Raw genomic sequence first — 22094 nt, 5'->3', positions numbered from 1 at the left:
GGGACTAAAGCTGGTGGCACAGGCAGAGCACCGTGCAAAGTGGTTATTTCTCACCTGAAAAAGGAGTATGAAAGTGTAGAACACTGGTCATTTATTAATCACTTCAGAAGAAAAAAGGGGAAGAAAATTCCTTTAATTTATAGCTTACCTGTCATATTGGAAGAAATTGTACTCCAATCAACAGAAATTGTGTTTATCACTAGAGGTGAGTAAAAAATGATACCCTCTCTGTCTTTGGGGTAGGCTTAAGGCTTCCTTATTTGGTCATAAGTTTTTGGGCAGAAGCTCTTAAAAAAGATCTTCCTTAGGATTCAAATTACAGGCCTTCCTGTTTGCACAGGCTTTTTGTTTCAGGTGACCACTGCTAGTAGTTCTACCCCCTTTCTCATTCACCCTAGAATGGCAAGTTTAGGGAAATAAAAGCTGTTGTTAATTGAACGGTGGCTACCTGACTCATTTTGACAACTGGAACAATTTGAAGAATGCCATTTGCACCAGTCTAAACAAACATTCCTCTTGTCATAAAGACTGACGGCATCCTCTTTTTGTCTGATGGTATCTATCTGCTCTTTATCCAGAATGCTGAGTTCAGTAACATCCATGCTGTTGGGTCCTTAGAACATCAATCTTTGCAACCTCTTCCCCTTCTTGCTGGGCTTTGCTTGTTCAAGTTCTGTGTAACTTTGCAGCAGGACAGCCTTGGGTTAGAGCGCTGCAGAGAGAGATGAGAGGAAGAGCAGAGTCTGGCCAGAGGCTGCTTGTTCTTTGCTCAGGACCTCAGACACTTGCCTGTGGTCTCTGCTAGAGCTACAGGGCAGCCAGGCTGGGGTCTGGCCATGAACTTTCCTGATACCTGACCCTGATCTGCTGACTTGACTTTATGGCTTGATCTTGGCTTTTTCAGGATTGCCTGCACTACTGGTTTAACCTTGCTGCTGTTGCTGACCTGTTCTGGAGGTTTTTTGTTCAGGTACTATGGGATTGCAATTCTTGTGAGGACCTTGCTTCATGACTGGTTTGCTGTCAGCTTCAGTTCCTGGCTGACCTTCCTTTGCAGAGCATCCTGCTTCTGCTACCTGATAGAGACCTCTGAAAACCAGAAAGTCACTGCCATTCCTTTGGAAATGTGGTCAGGGTGGGGGAAATCCCACTACAGATGTGCTAATGAGAGATAGGTAAGGTATCCATTGTCATGTCAGTTCCTAGACTGAGGCTCAGTGGTTTCACTTAGCACTATTCTTTGCTGATAGGTGTCCACCAACTGAATTCTCACTGACATTTTAAACTCATTCCAGGAAGCCTTAGAGTAAGATCTGTTTCTCAGCATACAGGCCCTTGATGACCAGAGCCTCTTTTATGGGCACTGTGTCCTTGTAGCCAGGTATGTGCCAGTGCCCATGGATGTTAGAACAGACAGCATGAAAGAAGATGACCTCATCTTGTGCTAGAGGAGGCTCAGGTGAGATATTGGGAAAAAATGCTTCACTGGCAGGGTTGTCAAATGTTGGGACAGACTCCCCAGGGAAGTGGTTGAGTTGCTATCCACAGATTTATTTCAAAGATATGTAGATGAGGCACTTATGGCCACAGGCCCTTAGATTTAGTGCCAGGTTAATGGTTGGACTCGATATTAACATATTTGCTAACTAAAATGGTGCTATGATTCTGGGAAAATCATGCAGGAAACAGCAGAACAACTCTGAGATATTTTTCTTAAGAAACTGAACACAATACTTCACTTACCAAAATGATGTGCAAGAGTTGGAACGATACAAAGAATGTCTTCATGGATGATCAGATGACTACAAAGTCCATTTTACAGTCAGAGGGTAGAGACTTCAAAAGGTTGTCAACCTAGCAAAACAAACTTTTGCTTCTAAGTATTTTGAGACACTAACTGGAATATGGACTATATAATGTAAAGAAAAGAATAAAGTATATCAAAAGGGGGTTTCTAACAATGAGAAAAATAAGGCCCTGGAATTAGGTCTGAGTTAAATGGTGACAGAAAACTTCTGCAATAATGACCAAGGTCATAATTACTGAAAGGAGCTATTGGGCATTTTTCATTCTGTTAACACAAATGTAGATTTGGTGACTCCAATGGTCCCCTTAAATCCCTTCTCCATTGTTCAGGAATTACCACAACAGACCCTCTGAATAAATCATCCTTTTGCTGCAGATACAAGAGAAGATTGCTGTAGAGCAGACAGAAAGGCCTTACTCCATAGTGATCATATAGCATTTTAATCTAGTACTTGACAAGGAACTCTGTCCTGAGGATATGCAACATCTCAGACTTCCCTATACTATGATCAACACAGTGCAAAGTATGCAGGTCAGTGAAGGGACAATGAGCACCATTAGTGGAATATTATTGGTCAGTGAATGGCTCAGGCAGGCAACCATTAATGAGCCTGTACTAGTTGTAGAGAGTCAAGCAACGATGTGATGGTTTCATGAGTAAATTTGCAAATTTTTCTGGCTGGTATTCAAGCCAGGAGAGAAAAAGATCACAATTCATGTCTATTAGATCGCTTCTTACTAGTTAGGCTATTAGTAGACTCAAGCTGTTATTATTAATAGCAGATACCAATTCACACATTATGCCCAGTTATTGACTCACACTCAGACACTCACCAACTGTTATCTGGTATCACGATGTGCTTGTGGCCTTGAGAGACTGGAGAATCTTGATTTTCTGAGTTTTTCTGTTCTTGTGAATTCGCAGGACTGAGTCTTCTGACCTTATGTATTCTTAGGAGGGTTTCACTTGTCTCTCAGCACCTACCAATTCTTTCTTTGATCTGGTTTCTGGTATCACATGCACAGGCCCTGCTCTTTCATGCAAATCCACCCCTTGTGGGCTTTTATGTCAGAAATGCAGAGGCAGAGTTGATCCAAAAGCCATCATGTGTCTCACAGGACATTGTCCTGTCCCATGATTTCAGCTTGCAGCAGTAATCTTTACCTTCAATCCCTCTGAACACACTTTGTATCTATGGGAAATTTATACCTTTACTGCTGCACATTATAAATAGAATTTCAAAGTACATCACTCACTGCAAGATAACTAAGAGATGAACAACTCTTGCCTAATTGTTTCAATTCAGAGTGTGAACCCTTTTGTACAGAGGCTGTACACACTTCTGAAGGCTTCCTCCAGGTCTTACAACTGTCAGTCCCATACGCCTGTGAAAATGAGAAAGATAAGCACACCCAAATGCATGTCTTGTGGTCTGAAGTTAATACAGGCTGCTCCAAAACTTGGTTTGGGGCTGTGTAAGTACATGTGCCTTTGAACTGCCGTTATCTTTAAACAAAACATAGATGGAGTTAAGAGATGAAGGTAATACACTGAGTGCTAAGGTAAAGAAGGGGCTGCCTGAAGGAAAGCAAGCAGTTAGGAAGGAAACCACTTTCTTCCTTACTCAGGCTGGGCTGGAGGGATTTTGAGTTTCAGAGAAATGAGATGTATCCTGTGGTTAAGATAAACCTGAGCTTTGAGATGGATTAATCTCTGTATCTCAAACTGACAATGGTTTAAACAGACATCTGAAATGAAGTTACCTGGAGTGGTATTTACCTTTGTGTTATCTTTATGAATGTATTTGTCAAAGCCTTCCAAAAGCTAGTTATATATTTACAGTCTTGTGAGCCCAAATGCTTTTGGAGAAGTGTCAGTCAGAGATTTTTCAGCAAAAGTATCACTTGAAGAAAGTGGACTCTAAAGAAATATTAATATTTGACAAAATTTGGCTTCAGGGAGACTTCAAGAGTGAGCCAATATTGATTTTTATTGTGATTTTTATTGTCAGAAAAGATATTTCGTTTCAGAATAAACTATATTTTGATCTTACGACCCATTGAATGAAGAGTTAAACAAATTGAAAGTAAAGTTTTAATGATTTCTTTAAATTGTGGTCTAAGGCATATGTTTTCAGTGCACTTCCACTGAGACATTTTAATTTATACATACATTTATACAGGGTTTTTTTTTGTGCCTATTGCTGCTTTCTGTACCATTTTTCCTTAATAATTTTTTAAAATCTTTTTATATGATTCTCTGTTACTTTTTCCCCCTCAAGTTTTGTTAATTCCAAGTTATTATTAAATCACTATTTATTCAAACCGTGTGTATTAAAATCAGCTTGGGGGTCACTGTCTAGGACTTCATGTTAAGTGTGCAGAACAATGGAACAACTGATAAAATGGCCACTGAAAATTTGCATAAATTGTGGCAGATTATGCTCTGACCTTTGCTTGAGAGATTCGTGAGGAGTAGTTTTTAATTAAATGCCAACATCTCAGTTGTCAAGATCAAAATGATTCAAGTTTCAGTAGGAACCAGGTGATGTGTATGTCTCTGTTTATCCTTTTTTGTAAGATAAGGTTTCTAAACTTTTCCTCTGAATATTTAAATCTTTAATCTCTGAATTTGAAGATACAAGTTAAAAACAATGGACCAGGTCTCTCTGCTAGCTGGTTTCCAAACCCACAATTTCTTCAGACCAAACCAGCATAACACCACAGTTCCACCTTAAGATGCATCTTAGGGTTGCAAATCACTCATTAATCAACATTGCTGCTTGCAATGTTTGTATATTTTCTTCCTTCAGCACTGGTGATTGTTTATTGCTAATAATTTAAATCTGTTTTCCTTTTGTTATTCAATTACAGGTTACTATGAGTGTGTGTGTGGGCACATGAGACAGAAAGAGAAAGTGGGAACTATGCAAGTGTACTTGCTTTGTGAATAGCTATTAATCTAAAAGGTGTGGTAAAAAATAGCCTCTTAATTAATAAAAGATATAGATGTAAATATTTTTGTGCTCTTTCTGCATGGCAGAATCTTCTGTCAAGGAAAATGGAATTTGCAGTAAACATTATGTCTCATGTCTTGATACATAAAGGAGAAAATCTGTTCAAGAGTTACCAGGTCTGCTATTATGTACAGCTGATTGAATCCTTAAATTTTCATATTTGGAAAACAGAAGAATGACTATATCTTTACAAGGAAATAATTTCAAAACTGAAAATTTAGGCATCAGTGTGATTAGTCACTTTTTACTAACGTTTGGAGGGTTTTATGATTTTTCATTATAATAAATGTATTAGGCGTATTTTCAATATGCTATGTTAAAGTTATTTGTTACGTTTCACAAGTATCATCTGTGTATAGGCATTAATCAAACTAAAATCAGGATGATAGTATTGCTCTTAAGGTATATATCCAGAAAAAGACAAAGTTGTGGATGTCCAGGAAAGCCTTAAAAATGCAACAGGATTTTCCATTTCTCTTAGCTGAGGATAGAATGCTTTGATTGCAAAAGCCCACCAGTAGTCACAGGGATGCAAATCACAGTGAATAGCTGTTTGCATGTTCTGTTAGTTGCTGCATTTAACTCCTTCTACGTTAAATGAATAGAACCCGTGGATCATCCTCCTTTACACTTCCATATTGTGCCCAGAAATAACAGGCAATTAAAAAATAATTAATTCAGTTCAAGCTGTGTCAACTAAACTGCATCAGCTTTGTGACTGCTCTCTGAAGGGATTTCAAAAGAAAAACTGAGCATCATACACATAGAATAGAGTCAGTCTAAGTATTATCAATAACCAAGGCTATGGAGATTGAACGAAATTGATTTGGTAAAGCAAACTGATTGGATCCCCTTAGGGATACATAATGTGTCCTTATGCTCCTGCCTCTGATTGGAAGGAATGTATCAAACACTGAAGACTCTGATGATCTTGCCTGTCCAGGAGTTGAAAATTGTGGCTGTGTCCAACATAAATGATAAAGAAACATGTAGTTGAATGCTGAGATACATCAATAGATAATTAAGGAAAACTACACCAATTAATTAGTTCATTGATTCCTTTTGTACTGCTGGTTTCTTGCACTTGTACCCAGTTATACAATAGTCTACGTTGTTCCCTTCATTTTTCTGACCTTTTTGTTCTCTTGCTTCTGTACCAAGTGTGTGTGTCACGTTCATCTGCCCTTTCAACTCTCTTCCCAGATTTGAGAGTGCAAGTTATTCCATGCCTTATTCTTATGCAGTGGGATCTTCTCAGCATTTGTTAAGACAAGGCTGGGAAGGAATTTGGTAGGTCTTTCCTCTTAGACCATTTAGGCTGCTGTCTGTCACTTCAGCTTTCTACTGGCTGTGCTGGTTTATCCACCAGCCCCTGCCCTCTCAGCCGCACTCTCTGTGATCTGAGGAATGCTCGTTAGGCCTCGGCCTTGATGAGCAGCCCCTGGGCCCAGCTCCTCTTGAGCTCATCAGAAACACCGTCTGCTCCTGGAAACTTGCGCTGCCTAATGAGCTCCTGGAATTTTTATGAACAACCATGGCAACTGTTTTTCATGCCTGAATGGGGTAACGTCCTTATTCTCACACTTTTGTTATAAATGAGAAGCTTGACTAGGCCAATATTCAAGCAGCAATCAATTTATTAATTAATATGGTAAAGTATGAGCAATACAGCGCTGGGTACAGTGGGGGAAGTTTTCCCTCCAACTGTACACCAATAGTTGAGGCTTACAGGTGTTTATAGGGGTACTCATAAGCTTTCTCAGCAGTTTCTATTCCAATTTTTATGTCACAATTCTATACACTATTGTGATTTAGTTTTTCTCAGGATGTATCCCAGAAAGGAGTATACCCAGATGGTGGTGGTCCAGTTTCCGAAAGAAGAAAGAAGTCTCCCAGCTGGTGAGGTCCAGATTCCAGATACGGGTCCACCTTTTGATTGCAAGGACTATAAATCTCATAACAGTGATGTCCAGCTTTCCTTGGTTGAAACTATTAATCCTTGAGTTGATGTTCATCTTCCTTTCTCAACCTGCTTTTCACTGTTTTGTTAAGGTGTGAGATAAGCATGTTTCCTTTTTATATATTCTAAAGCTATAGTTTCAAAGATCCTTACTACAAGCAATATTCTAAAATTATACTTCAAAAGGTTATTATTGCAAAACTCTTTAAGGCTTAGCTACAAGCAGAAAGGTCCTCTCAAAAAGCAACATCCTTAAAGCTTTAATTCAAATGCTCCTAAATCAACTTAAGACTTATAAAGGTTAATTGTGAACAAAAGATAGGTTCAAAGGCCTTCTCCATGCTTTACTTTCCTCAGTTATTATTAGAATTCGTCTTTATAACTGTCCCATGGTTGGTTTCCACACATATCACAATCACAAATACACACGTTGCCTGTATGTACCTGACACGAAACACAGCTTTGTATTTCACACTTTCAAAGAAAGGGTGCTGACCTGAAGCGTCGCCAGGTTGGAGCGTTGTTATGACTAAGGCTTGCTCACTTGCAGCCCACAAACAGCTCTCCAAAATGAGACCCTTGGAGCTCTCCTGGGCCACAGTGGCTGGGACCAGCAACCTCCCTCTGGGCCAGCAAACTTTCCTTTGCTGCACTTGGAGACCACCAAATAACAATGGATCCTGGACTGATATCCCCTCCCCTCGAGGCCCCTTTGCCCATTGAGGAGATGCAAGGGCATCCAGAATGAGTATTTTATTACCTTCGTGTAGGAATGTGCCCCCTGTTGACTGAGTGACAAAACTATCCTTTGTCTCTTTGAAAAGGAAAAAAGCCCAGATGTTTCTTTCCTCTATTAGGTAAAAAGACACCTCATAGGACCTGGGGGACTTTGCCTCAAACTTAAGGATAGCCAATTGGACAGAAGCCAAAAAGTCCTGCCTAAGCAATTTACTAGAAAAATAAGAGAACAAAGAAACTAATCGCTTTTGTGAGGTGTTTTACCAGGAACAAGAACATCTTGCCCTGGCTGTTTTTCTCTGTAAAGAGGTTTGTTATTTTGCCTATTACTAAAACTTTTTTGTTTCCAATACTACCACAGAAGCCATCCTGCTGATTTTATGCCTTCTAAGGTAGCTGAGCTATCTTGGGTGTGATATGGATCTCCAAGAGCTTCTGAGACCTGGCTCAAGGAGATCATATATCACCTTTGAGGGGAATTTTTCACACACACCTTGCACTGACTCTATATGTCTGTGTGCATACAAGTCTGCATAGCTATGGCAAAACAGGAGAAATGCTGCTCTCTCAGGTGCTTAAGTATCTTAGATATCTAAGTAAATTAGGCCTGTAAGTAACTTTTATTTAAGTTATAAGCTAAGTTAAATGCTGTTGAGTGCTATTCCTTTGCTAAATTTTTAAGTTTAAGGTATAATTTAAGCTATGTTAAATGCTGTTCAGTGTTGTTCCATTACTAAATTGTCAAGTTTAAGGTACAAGTAAAGTACTGTTAAATTTGAGTGCTATTAAGCTTTTAGGCTGTGTTTCTTTTTATCCTTGCCCCTTCTATCCTTTTATCACACACAGCTAAACACACGCACACAAACAGATAGTACTTGGTTAATTTCTGTTTAGATTGAGTGGATTTTGTTTGCTGCTTTTTCACCCTTGGTGTGCCTTAACCATCTAGTAAGTAGTGGAGTGAACCTTGCCAATGACCTTTGTCATGCTGTTGCTTAGTATTAAACCTGATTTTTACTGATACCCTTGCTGGTGGTTTTTTAAGCAATGTCAACTTTCAGAACACTGAATAATGAGGTTTTTTATTCAGGTCTCCTTTTTTCCCTGATAAGTGATCTGGGAATCCATGAGTGTAAGATGTACTTGTGGATACAACCTTTCTGTGGCTGTCGTAAAAACAAACAGTGATTTGCTGACAACTCCCTTAAGCAGAAATTTCCTTTGTTTTTCGAGCAACTGACATTAATTCCTCCTGGACGTTCACAAACACATATATGCTGTCATAGCTGAACTGAAATTTCTGCCCATTCTGCATTTTAGGTCAATTCAACACACATTTACATATGTGTGCAAATACTTGAAGATAATAGAATATTTGTTTTTCAACTCTGAGCTTAGCGTAATGTTCCATTCGATTTCATAGGATAGATGAAAATAATTCAAAAGCTAAGCGCAGATATCATAATTTTAATGTCCCTTCATAAAAGAAAGATAGTTTTCTAAGAGATTTCACTGCATAAGTAAAAGGTGCAAAAAGAGCTCAGTGAATTGGCCTGAACACATAACAAATTTTGGTTTGTGAAAGACTCTTGCAGCCTGAAGCCATGAGTAAGACTTGCATTTCCATATCTCAACAAACAGAGTTCCTCTGAGATGAAAAAATAAGGAATTTTGGTGAAGAAACTGTCCATTTAATAGATGTGTATTTTGGTGTATGACTCAATTAAGTTAAATGTTCATTCCTGCTTTTCATTTCAATATGCACATGCAGAGCTAATAAGGGACCATAAGATAATGTGCCCAACTACTAATTGTACATGTGCTACCAATTCTTAAATCATGTTCTGGTGGGCATTGAAAGCAGAGTCCATCAGATGTTGTCCAGAATTTCCATAATGAAAACTCCAGGCGTGTTTATAGGAATGCAAATCAGAGAAGGATCCTGTAGTCATCTTTCATGTAGATGTTTGCATTTCTTGCTTTAAGCTAAGGATTCTAATCAAATTACTGTTTTTTCACTTGGAAAAGACCATGCTTTAGAAAAGAAATGGAGTCTATTCTCTTTTTTGAATTGCTCACTGATGACTTTTTTCATCATTAAATTACAGTAATACAGAAAAGTACTTTTAACAGAAAAGGGCTTTGTTTCAAATGCTGGCCTCATTGCTTTATGTTACATGTGTGCAATTTCCTAGAAAATCTTGTCAGTTTTTTCCTGGATGCTTTATGTGAAAAGCTACAGGAGATGATTGGCACGATGTTTTCTGGCAATGTTAGAGCAGGATGAGCTTTGAATTTTGTTTGTTTCCTGATTTGATTCACTGTACCAGATGTGAATCAAGCTGCCATTGCAATTATGTGACATTGGTGGATGTGGAAACAGTTCATATGTTTTGGAAGGGTCTGATTCCATGACTTCCAAAGCTTCTTCAGGTTGCAAACTGGCAGGTTTAAGGTGGAGGGAACAAATAACCTTTAGATTACAAATAGAAGAGGAAAAAGAGAAAATGCCTGCTCTCAGACAAGATGCATGTCTTCAGAGGATCCTAATCCCAAGAACTGTCATTTTCCTACTAAGACAGGAGTTGCTACTTTCCTTCCCAGAACAAATTCCTTGTGAAACTTATCTTACAATTTATCCAATAGAACACGGGGATTTAGTAGTTGGTATATATAATGCATGCTGAAGATATTTTTATTCATATGGCCAGAGTTGGTTAGCTGGTCACTTACAGACAGCAAGGTCTTCCAGAAGACTGAACCTATGAGGCGCTTTCCAATATTCTATCTGCTTTCCCTCTTAGATTTGCAAACGTATGCTAAAGAACTGGTAACTACTTGATTAAATTTTATGGAAAGGAAGCTTTGGAGGGAAGATGTACTTAAAGAGAAAGGAAAACAGCACAAGAACTGCTTTTGAATCTCATGTGCATCAGGAATGTGGAATAAGGGAACATAAAACCAAACTGTGTGAGAGCAGCCATTCAGGATGTCCCTGCAAAGCAGCCGTGTGCCTCAGAGCTCAGGCAGGAGCAGGACAGCACACACGGATTGTGGGTTGAGCACGGCCCATGTGTTTGCCTGTTGGTGTGGTCAGAGAGCTCAGAGGTTTGTTCCTGAAGGCTGGTGAGGGGAGAGCAGGGAAGGGCAGAGGCTGGACCAACCCTCCCAACACGGGTGTCTCATGGTGCTGGGCTGGGAACCAGCATGGTGACAATGCTGACAGTGCTGACAGTGGCATGTCAGGGCGCCATTGCCATGGGCTCAGCTTCTACCATCCCTGTTAAATGGCATAACAAATGTTCATGGAAGCCAGTGCTGTCACCTGTGGCACAGTTTATGTCATGAGGGAAAGGAAGACTCCATCTCAAGTTATTCTTTGACTTTGTATTTATTAATTTGCAAAATAAAGCAATTCAGGCACAGACCTCAGATCAAGTACAGGTACATTGCTTCAAACAGATTGACAACATCCAAGCCAGACATATTTAATCAGGATGGGCTTAGTGAACACAAGGCCCAAGTCATGTATGTTTCTGTGTCAGTTACTTTAGAATTATGTAAAATCCCCCTGCAGCTGGAAAAGGGTCATGAAGCTCCAGCCCTAAAGTACCAAGAATGTAGTGAGACTTTTCCTATTAGCTGTGATGACAGGACTTTGGCAAGTCCTCCAGTGCATCATTTCACTGGGAACACAGACATGGGTCACTACTTCAGCAAGAGCAAGGAAGCTCAAAAGGCTACGTCATTTTATACTGAACCTTACCAGAATTTTAAAGACACTTTTAGAGTAAACAACTTTTTTTCCTAACAATTCAGCAGTAGTCAAATGTTATGAGTAAGATATTCCCATCTTATTGGGAATTCTTCACTATCATCTTTAGGAGCTTGTATTAACCAGAAACAGCATTCCAGCATCATATTCCCAAATTAAATATAAACATGCTTGTGATCAAGCAGGTCTGATCTGTTTGTATAATGAATTAGTAACTTTAAGCATTTCAAGAGGGTCTGGTCTGAATCTTGGCCTTGTTTTTCTGCTGTCTTAGAGAAACTGTGATTTTCAAGGAAAGAAGAGTAAATCGGAGAATATTTCCACTTTCTCCATAATTCCAGATTAGTGACCTAATCTACACATTTCAGTTTCTATTACTTTATAACTTGTATGATTTAAAAGAAATTCAATTAGAACTCAACTAGACAGTCCAGGATAAATCATGATCTTTTAGATGGATGTAGTTCTGACAGAACAGCTGATGTGGTGCCAAATCCTAGCTGGCAGCTCTCGAAACTTTGGATTGCTCCAAATTAAGACTATGGAGTGTCCTGTAGGAGAGGCAGCCATTATAGCTATACATATGGATTTTAGGGTGCTAAAATATAAAAACAAATTGTATAAAAGAAAAGAGAAAGCTATGTAATATGTAACATAAAAGATAAGTAAGGAGCAGACTGACTTGATGGCTTTCATATGGGCCTCTAAGCTGGGATCCCTGAAGCCACTTGCATTATTTTGCATCTGTCTGGTGTGTATCCACAGAGACCGAACCAGCAGGATACTTGAAACCAACAGACAGTATTAAAGGGCATAGCTACACCAACATTATAAAGACAAAATAATAAACCAGAGCTGTCTATCCTTGTGGTTGTCCATGCTGAAGAGTTTGTCACGGATGAAGGAGCAGTGATGTTCTTGTGCACGCTGTAGAGATCCCAGGCGAAGGGAACTGCAGTTGTGACGGAGCAGAGCCATGATGTGAGCAGCATCCAGGGCACCAGCCTGGCAATTCGCAGCTTCAGCCAGATGAAGAAAGACTGTGTAAAACTGGCAACTTTGATGCAATAGAAGACACTAAGCCAGGCTCCAAACCAGAGGCTGGAGTAGTTCAGAAATATATAGCCCGTCTTGATAAATCCAAACATATTTTCTTCAAAATAGGAGGGTTCACAAAATATAGTTAAGAATAAATCCAGTATAATCCAGCATTGCAATGTAATTTTAGATGAACTCAGCGAGATCAAGATCATATCATATGGGGGCCATGTTTTGCTCCCAATGCAGCTCAATGAACAGGCAGCCAAGATAATTCCATTTCCCAGAATTCCTGCCAGGGATTCAATTATCGCAATTGATAGACAAAGGAGAGCAAAGGATGTCATCATTGCAACTGAAGAGCTTGCAATTATTACTCAGCTTCCTCTGGGCTCCCGAAAGCCTCAGATCTGGCAGGCACTCCAATCCCAAGGAGCTGTTATGGACAATGCTCACCTATTTATCTCAGGGGCGGAAGTATCCTAATGTCATTTAATATTTCTGCTGTTTTACATCTTGTTTTGGGGAGTGATAACTTAGCTGATTTGTCTAAGCATGCAAATGTGGTCAAGATTCAATTACATAGCTTTCATTTTGCTGAAAGAATTTGCATTGGAAGGGTTATGGAGCAGGTGAACTACGGGGTTTACAAATGTGGATTTGCACTCCAGAGTCTGGTGCACATCATTACATGCTGAGATTTGTATTTTATAGGTGATGACTTAATGTCTCCTTTTGTTGCACTGTTATCTCTTTAGGGTTTCTGAGACATACTTGACATGGCCTCTTCTCTTTATCAGATATTTTCCAATTTGTCCTGCAAAGAAGATTATCATGTTTTTCTTTTGTGTACGGAGATATTAAAGCATTATAATTTTCCAATAGAACAGAGGGTTTAGCAGATGGTGTATATAATATGTGTTGAAGATAGTTTTATTCATATGAGAATAGTTAATTAGCTGGTCACTTACAGACAGCAAGGTCTTCCAGAAGACTGAACCTATGAGGCGCTTTCCAATATTTCTATCTGCTTTCCCTCTTAGATTTGCAAACGTATGCTAAAGAACTGGTAACTACTTGATTAAATTTTATGGAAAGGAAGCTTTGGAGGGAAGATGTACTTAAAGAGAAAGGAAAACAGCACAAGAACTGCTTTTGAATCTCATGTGCATCAGGAATGTGGAATAAGGGAACATAAAACCAAACTGTGTGAGAGCAGCCGTTCAGGATGTCCCTGCAAAGCAGCCGTGTGCCTCAGAGCTCAGGCAGGAGCAGGACAGCACACACGGATTGTGGGTTGAGCACGGCCCATGTGTTTGCCTGTTGGTGTGGTCAGAGAGCTCAGAGGTTTGTTCCTGAAGGCTGGTGAGGGGAGAGCAGGGAAGGGCAGAGGCTGGACCAACCCTCCCAACACGGGTGTCTCATGGTGCTGGGCTGGGAACCAGCATGGTGACAATGCATGGTGCTGACAGTGGCATGTCAGGGTGCCATTGCCATGGGCTCAGCTTCTACCATCCCTGTTAAATGGCATAACAAATGTTCATGGAAGCCAGTGCTGTCACCTGTGGCACAGTTTATGTCATGAGGGAAAGAAGACTCCATCTCAAGTTATTCTTTGACGTTGTATTTATTAATTTGTAAAATAAAGCAATTCAGGCACAGACCTCAGATCAAGTACAGGTACATTGCTTCAAACAGATTGACAACATCCAAGCCAGACACATTGAATCAGGATGGGCTTAGTGAACACAAGGCCCAAGTCATGTATGTTTCTGTGTCACTTACTTTAGAAGTATGTAAAATCCCCCTGCAGCTGGAAAAGGGTAATGAAGCTCTGGTTCTGATGTAACAATAATGCAGTGACACATATCACTATTTCAGCAAGAGGAGGAATCTCACAAGGCCATGTCATTCTTTCCTGAACCATGCTGGAATGTTATAGACACCTTTAGAATCAGCAAGTATTTTACAAGAGTTCAACCAGATTTGAAAATGATGAGTGAGATATTCTGAAAATATTGGGAATTCCTCAGAATCCTCATTAGGAGTTTTTAGTCACCATAAACTGCATTGAAGGCTTATGTTCACAGAATGTGTGCATGCCTGTGCTTAAACAGGTCTATTCTATTTGTATCAGGTATTGTACCTTCAAGCATTCCAAGAGATTCCATTCTAGTCTGAGTCTTGACTCTGTTTTTCTGCTGTGTTAGGGAAACTGAGGTGATTTCCAAGGAAATTAGAGCAGATAGTAGGCAACATACACAATTATTCTTAACAATACCGACATCTACATAAAGCAAATTCCCACCTTCCTATTGACTGCTGATCAAGGCCCTAATCTACTCATTGCAACATCTATTATTTATACCTCTGATGATTTCAATTTAATTGATTTGGATCTAAACTAGAAAGTCCAGGCTCAGCCACTGTCTTTTACATGAATGCAGTTCTGACATGACAGTTAATGTGGTGCCAAATCCTAGCTGGCAGCTCTTGAAATTTGGGATTGATCCAAATTATGACTATGGAATGTCCTGTAGGGCAGGCAGCCATTAAAACGACACAAATCATTTCTCCATTGCTTAAAGGTGAAAAAACGCTAAATAAGATGACAAGAACACAAATAAAATATATAATGTAAAGGAAAAGGAAGGAGCAGACTGACTTGATGGCTTTCATATGGGCCTCTAAGCTGGGATCCCTGAAGCCACTTGCATTATTTTGCATCCGTCTGATGTGTATCCACAGAGACCGAACCAGCAGGATACTTGAAACCATAGACAGTATTAAAGGCATACCTATGCCAGCATTACAGATAAGAATTAATAAACCCAAACTGTCTTTCCTTGTGGTTGTCCATGCTGAAGAGTTGGTCACGGATGAAGGAGCAGTGATGTTCTCGTGCACACTGTAGAGATCCCAGCCGAAGGAAATTGCGGCTGTGAAGGAGCAGAGCCATGATGTGAGCAGCATCCAGGGCACCAGCCTGGCAATTCTCAGCTTCAGCCAGATGAAGAAAGACTGTGCAAAACTGGCAACCTTGATGCAATAGAAGACACTAAGCCAGGCTCCAAACCAGAGGCTGGAGTAGTTCAGAAATGTAAAAATTGTCTTGGAAGCTACGTTCACGTTTTCTTGACAAAAGAAGTTTTCATAAAATATACTCATTAAGTATTCCAGTATATTCCATGACTGCAAAATGAATCTAGATGAACTCAGTGAGATCATGATCATATCATATGGGGGCCATGTTTTGCTCCCAATGCAGCTCAATGAACACGCAGCCAAGATAATTCCATTTCCCAGAATTCCTGCCAGGGATTCAATTATAGCAATTAATAGACAATGGAGAGCAAAGGATGTCATCATTGCAACTGAAGAGCTTGCAATTATTACTCAGCTTCCTCTGGGCTCCCGAAAGCCTCAGATCTGGCACTCCAATGGCAAGGAGCTGTTATGGACAATGCTCACCTATTTATCTCAGGGGCAGAAGTATCCTAATGTCATTTAATATTTCTGCTGGTTTACATCTTGTTTTCTGGGTTGATAGCTCAGCTGATTTGTCTAAGCATGCAAATTGAATAAAGATTCAGTAACAGTTTTTTCAATTTGGCCAAACACTTTGCATGCAATTGTAAAGGGATTTTCACTGGAAGGGTTATGGAGCAGGTGAGCTGTGGTGTTTACAAATGTGGGCTTGCACTCCATTGGTTATGTTCTTCTTTACATGTCTAGATTTGGTTTTTATACTTGATGCCTTAATCTCTCCCTGTCCTTGTCACTGATATGGCTACAGGGTTCATGATAAATACTTGTCATTACATCTGCTTATCTAAGGGCAGCTCCTTTGCTTTATTAGGTATATTCAAATCGCTGCTGCAAGGAGGATTTTCACACTTTCCTTTTTGTGTATTGATATTTTTAAGTATTATACTGATCATTGTGCGCTTGCTCAGATTGCCCAAAAGAGGACAAAAATCTGTGGGAAGATAAACACAGACAAAAGAAAAATCATTTTAGCAGAGTACTTCACTTGCCTGTTTTTCACAAGCATCTTGAAAAAGTGCAGGAATTTCCCAAGGAACTTAAGATCTGGCAATATACAACATTGCATACAGGAGCAATGGCACAACTATTAATCAAGTCCGTTTTGCTCCATATGGAATATACATACCTTTAAAATTCTGCTATACTTGCTAAAAGAACTGAATTAAAACTCTTTCCACATCTGGAAAGAAACAGGTGAGTGGAGAGGCTTGAGTTCATTGAAAAACTTTGAGACTTAACGTTTTATCTGTAGCCCAGAACACAGAAGGAAACACACAAAAGCTCTTCAGAAATGCAGTGACACAGGTTGCTATTAGTAGCACAGTAAGAAGCTATGAGAAATTTTGAGATGCTTTCTAGGTTGTTTCTTTGGGTTGTCTGCATTTCCCAATGCGTGATTGTCTGATTCCCAATGCGTAATTTGTGATTGCCTAGGGCAGTGATAAAACTGTTTTCATTATGCACCTGTAGAAGTAAAACTGTGTGACCATTCACCTCAGATAAATGTATATTTGTTTATATATTTCATATATATAGGACTCTATGTGTTATGTGCATGTTATGTCCAGATACTGATTATTATAATACACATCAAAATAAATAATTAAATAATTCAATATAAAATTAACAATATTTTAAAAATTATTTCATTTTAGTATTGGTACAAACTCTTTTTCTCTTCTCATTAAAAATATTAGTAATTTTTTAAAGTGAGAGCAATGTAATCTGATATGTTTCATTACTTTCTTAGATTCTAGGGGTTTTTTATCAATTTGTGGCACAGTGATTCAAAGGTCTGGCTCTACATTCAGTTTCTTTTGATACTTGTTTGAATGGCTTTCCCACTATCACATCTGCAAACTTCTTTGGTGAAATTCAGCAGTAAGTATCCAAATTCCCTGCTGTGAAATCTTGCAAACCAATCAAATATTGTTCTGGTTTGATGTGTTTAACAAATGGGTTCAAAACTCACAGAAGATTGTCCTTAGAAAGTTTTTTAAATCGATTAGAACATTATGCTTCCAAATTTTGCAAGTGTACCTGTATGAGAGTTTTTAAAGTTGTCACACTTGTACAATTTTTGGCATGAAAATCTTTTGAAAAGCAGTTACTTTCTCATCCACTTTTAGAATTTCACTTTCACCTTGAAGAAATAAAAAAGTGTGTTTGGTTTTTTGACAGGAACGGCTTTGTAGCATGCTATTGACACACACTTCCATAAGAAAAAGGTGAGCAAATATGTATCACTTCTCTGTTAGTAGAAGAAAACTGTGGAGCTGCTGTTTAAATTCAACTCATTAAGTTCAGCTCTTTTAAGCTCACTCACTGAATCACAGAATTACAGAAAGGTTTAGTTTGAAAGGGGCCTTAAAGATCATCCAGTTCCAAGCCCCTGCCATAGGCAGGGACACCTTCCTGTAGACCAGGCAACTCAAAGCCCCATTCAGCGTTGAGTCTGAGCCTCTAGCCACCAGCAAGACAACCAGCAAATGTCTGTGTGATATGTGTGGGGTTCACGGGCAAGGTTTTGGCAGTGGCGAGGCGGCAGGGGTTGTTCGTGTGAGAAGAGACCAGAATGTGCCCCTGTGTCACACAGAACCAGTCCCAGTTAACCCCAAAAGGGACCCACCATTGGCCAAGGCTCTGCCCACCAGTGCTGCCGGTGACATCTGTGTGACAACTAATTTAAGGAAGGGTAAAGGCCAATGCACAGCAACTGTGAGTGAGAGGACAGAGAGAGAATATGCGAGGGAAACAGCCTTGCAGACAGCCAGGTGAGCCACTGAAGGGAAGATTTACCACAGAAGCTGTATTCTCCACAGTAAATTATTTATTTAATAAAAATGTTTTCTGGCAGAGCTGTGCAAATGTAAAGACCAGTGGAACAGCTGCTTTGACTGGCATAAGAGAAGGACTGGGTGGTAGGGTCATATAGCCATCACTACACCTGGAATTTGTTCGCTGCAATGTTTATAGATTATTACAGCAAAGAAACTGGAGCCAGACCTGCAAAAGGTGCTACAGGATGTGAACAGTTTGGTTTACATCATAAAAACAAGAACTTGAAATATTAGAACCTTTACAATACTGTGCAATGACAGGGGAGAGACGATGAAAATCCTTTATACCTGTGAGGGGTTGACCTTGATTGGCTGTCACATGCCCACCAAACCTATGAGCAGATATTTTAAGACATCTGATAAGGACCTGCTTCAGTATTAGAAGAGGCCACAGAGATTACTCTCATCAACAAGGAAGACATGACAGTGCAAGACGGAGAGATTAAGGTCTAAGACATTTTAAAAAAACCAAATCTAGGCATGTAAAGCAGGACATTGGATACTGTAGTGCAAATCCACAGTTCTAGAAACCGCAGCTGAGCTGCTCCATAGCTTTACAATGCAAATCCTTACACAAAAGTGAAACCTAGGTAATTGAATCTTGACCACATTTGCATGCTTAGACCAAGCAGCTGAGCTATCAACCCAGAAAACAAGACGTAAACCAGCAGAAATATTAAATGACATTAGGATACTTCTGCCCCTGAGATAAATAGGTGAGCATTGTCCATAACAGCTCCTTGCCATTGGAGTGCCAGATCTGAGGCTTTCAGGAACCCAGAGGAATCTGAGTAATAATTGCAAGCTCTTCAGTTGCAATGAAGACATCCTTTGCTCTCCATTGTCTATCAGTTGCTATAATTGAATCCCTGGCAGGAATTCTGGGAGATGGAATTATCTTGGCTGCGTGTTCATTGAGCTGCATTGGGAGCAAAACATGGCCCCCATATGATATGATCATGATCTCACTGAGTTCATCTAGATTCATTTTGCAGTCATGGAATATACTGGAATACTTAATGAGTATATTTTATGAAAACTTCTTTTGTCAAGAAAACGTGAACGTAGCTTCCAAGACAATTTTTACATTTCTGAACTACTCCAGCCTCTGGTTTGGAGCCTGGCTTAGTGTCTTCTATTGCATCAAGGTTGCCAGTTTTGCACAGTCTTTCTTCATCTGGCTGAAGCTGAGAATTGCCAGGCTGGTGCCCTGGATGCTGCTCACATCATGGTTCTGCTCCGTCACAACTGCAGTTCCCTTCGCCTGGGATCTCTACAGCGTGCACAAGAACATCACTGCTCCTTCATCCGTGACAAACTCTTCAGCATGGACAACCACAAGGATAGACAGCTCTGGTTTATTATTTTTTCTTTATAATGTTGGTGTAGCTATGCCTTTAATACTGTCTGTTGTTTCAAGTATCCTGCTGGTTTGGTCTCTGTGGATACACACCAGACAGATGCAAAATAATGCAAGTGGCTTCAGGGATCCCAGCTTAGAGGCCCATACAAAAGCCATCAAGTCAGTCTGCTCCTTACTTATCTTTTATGTTACATATTACATAGCTTTCTCTTTTCTTTTATACAATTTGTTTTTATATTTTAGCACCCCAAAATCCATATGTATAGCTGTAATGGCTGCCTGTCCTACAGGACACTCCATAGTCTTAATCTGGAGCAATCCAAAGTTTCGAGAGCTGCCAGCTAGGATTTGGCACCACATCAGCTGTTCTGTCAGAACTACATCCATCTAAAAGATCATGATTTATCCTGGACTGTCTAGTTGAGTTCTAATTGAATTTATTTTGTTTTATTGCACTAAATAGTTTATTTAGTGGCTGCCTTTGCATTAGGTGATGGGAAAATTGTTACTGGGTATGTCAGGTCATGTGGATGGTGTATTCCCCCTCCCTTTCACATGGTCGCTCCCTCACACACTTCCCCCCCTTTCTGGATACTCTGGTGGTCCGTTCCATGGGTGGCCCCTCTCCTCACCCCTCCCCAATGGCATCCCATTGGCTACGGTCCTCTTTCCCCCCCCCCCCTCCCTTGGGTATAAAACTGCCCTGCAAGGGAGCCACGCCCTCTTTCCTGACTCGGTGGTCGCTGGGGTCTGTAGGGTGGCATCCCAAGCCAATAAACAGGATATTCACTCCACGTGGGGAAGCGCGCTTCTCGTCTTTTGTCTTTCATCTATGCAAGTCCATGTGGGCTAAGGGTTCAAACTAGCCGGGTCGGATTTATATAAAGCCCAGAGAGCCACGGATTACTGCATTATTTTAAATTATACAAGTTGTAAAGTAATAGAAACTGAAATGGGTAGATTAGATCAGTAATCTGGAATTATGGAGAAAGTGGAAATATTCTCTGATTTACTCTTCTTTCCTTGAAAATCACAGTTTCTCTAAGACAGCAGAAAAACAAGGCCAAGATTCAGACCAGACCCTCTTGAAATGCTTAAAGTTACTAATTCATTATACAAACAGATCAGACCTGCTTGATCACAAGCATGTTTATATTTAATTTGGGAATATGATGCTGGAATGCTGTTTCTGGTTAATACAAGCTCCTAAAGATGATAGTGAAGAATTCCCAATAAGATGGGAATATCTTACTCATAACATTTGACTACTGCTGAATTGTAGGAAAAAAAGTTGTTTACTCTAAAAGTGTCTTTAAAATTCCGGTAAGGTTCAGTATAAAATGACGTAGCCTTTTGAGCTTCCTTGCTCTTGCTGAAGTAGTGACCCATGTCTGTGTTCCCAGTGAAATGATGCACTGGAAGACTCACCAAAGTCCTGTCATCACAGCTAATAGGAGAAGTCTCACTACATTCTTGGTACATTAGGACTGGAGCTTCATGACCCTTTTCCAGCTGCAGGGGGATCTTACATAAAAAGTAACTGACACAGAAACATACATGACTTGGGCCTTGTGTTCACTAAGCCCATCCTGTTTCAATGTGTATGATTTTGATGTTGTCAATCTGTTTGAAGCAATGTACCTGTAATTGAGCTGAGGTCTGTGCCTGAATTGCTTTATTTTACAAATTAGAATATACCAAGTCAAAGAATAACTTGAGATGGAGTCTTCCTTTCCCTCATGACACAAACTGTGCCACAGGTGACAGCACTGGCTTCCATGAACATTTGTTATGCCATTTAACGGGGATGGTAGAAGCTGAGCCCATGGCAATGGCGCCCTGACATGCCACTGTCAGCACTGTCAGCATTGTCACCATGCTGGTTCCCAGCCCAGCACCATGAGACACCCGTGTTGGGAGGGTTGGTCCATCCTCTGCCCTTCCCTGCTCTCCCCTCACCAGCCTTCAGGAACAAACCTCTGAGCTCTCTGACCACACCAACAGGCAAACACATGGGCCGTGCTCAACCCACAATCCGTGTGTCCTGTCCTGCTCCTGCCTGAGCTCTGAGGCACACGGCTGCTTTGCAGGGACATCCTGAACGGCTGCTCTCACACAGTTTGGTTTTATGTTCCCTTATTCCACATTCCTGATGCACATGAGATTCAAAAGCAGTTCTTGTGCTGTTTTCCTTTCTCTTTAAGTACACCTTCCCTCCAAAGATTCCTTTCCCTAAAATAAAACCAAATAGTTTCCAATTCGTTCAGATGAATCCAGAGATCTAAGACGGAAAGCCGACAGAAATATTGGAAAGCACCTCATAGGTTCAGTCTTCTGGGAGACCTTGCTGTCTATAAGTGACCAGCTAACCAACTCTGGCCATATGAATAAAAATATCTTCAACATGCATTATATGCACCAACGACTAAATCTCTGTGTTCGATTGCATAAATTATAAGTTTGACAAGGATTTGTTCTGGGAAGGAAAGTAGCAACTCCTGTATTATTA

At 40.1% G+C, this 22094-nt stretch overlaps 2 protein-coding genes and 1 pseudogene across 2 annotated transcripts; 1 reads left to right on the top strand and 2 right to left on the bottom strand.

Annotated features, from left to right (window-relative positions):
- Window positions 1–11746: 11746 nt before the first annotated feature.
- LOC115908373 lies at window positions 11747–12684 on the bottom strand (annotated as a pseudogene).
- A 2083-nt stretch (window positions 12685–14767) lies between these two features.
- LOC115907647 (taste receptor type 2 member 40-like) lies at window positions 14768–15703 on the bottom strand. The gene has a single exon (XM_030955647.1). The coding sequence runs from the start codon at window positions 15701–15703 to the stop codon at window positions 14768–14770; it is 936 nt and encodes a 311-aa protein (XP_030811507.1).
- Window positions 15704–19040: 3337 nt separating this feature from the next.
- LOC115907994 (taste receptor type 2 member 40-like) lies at window positions 19041–19976 on the top strand. Its single transcript, XM_030956265.1, has one exon. It carries the CDS (start codon window positions 19041–19043, stop codon window positions 19974–19976), a length of 936 nt encoding a protein of 311 aa, XP_030812125.1.
- The last annotated feature ends 2118 nt before the right edge of the window (window positions 19977–22094 follow it).

The sequence above is a fragment of the Camarhynchus parvulus genome, chromosome 1 (assembly GCF_901933205.1).
Source record: "Camarhynchus parvulus chromosome 1, STF_HiC, whole genome shotgun sequence".
In the NCBI taxonomy this organism is placed as follows: Eukaryota; Metazoa; Chordata; class Aves; order Passeriformes; family Thraupidae; genus Camarhynchus; species Camarhynchus parvulus.
The sequence above is the reverse complement of the archived record's forward strand: the minus strand, read 5'-3'. Positions and strand labels throughout refer to the sequence as shown.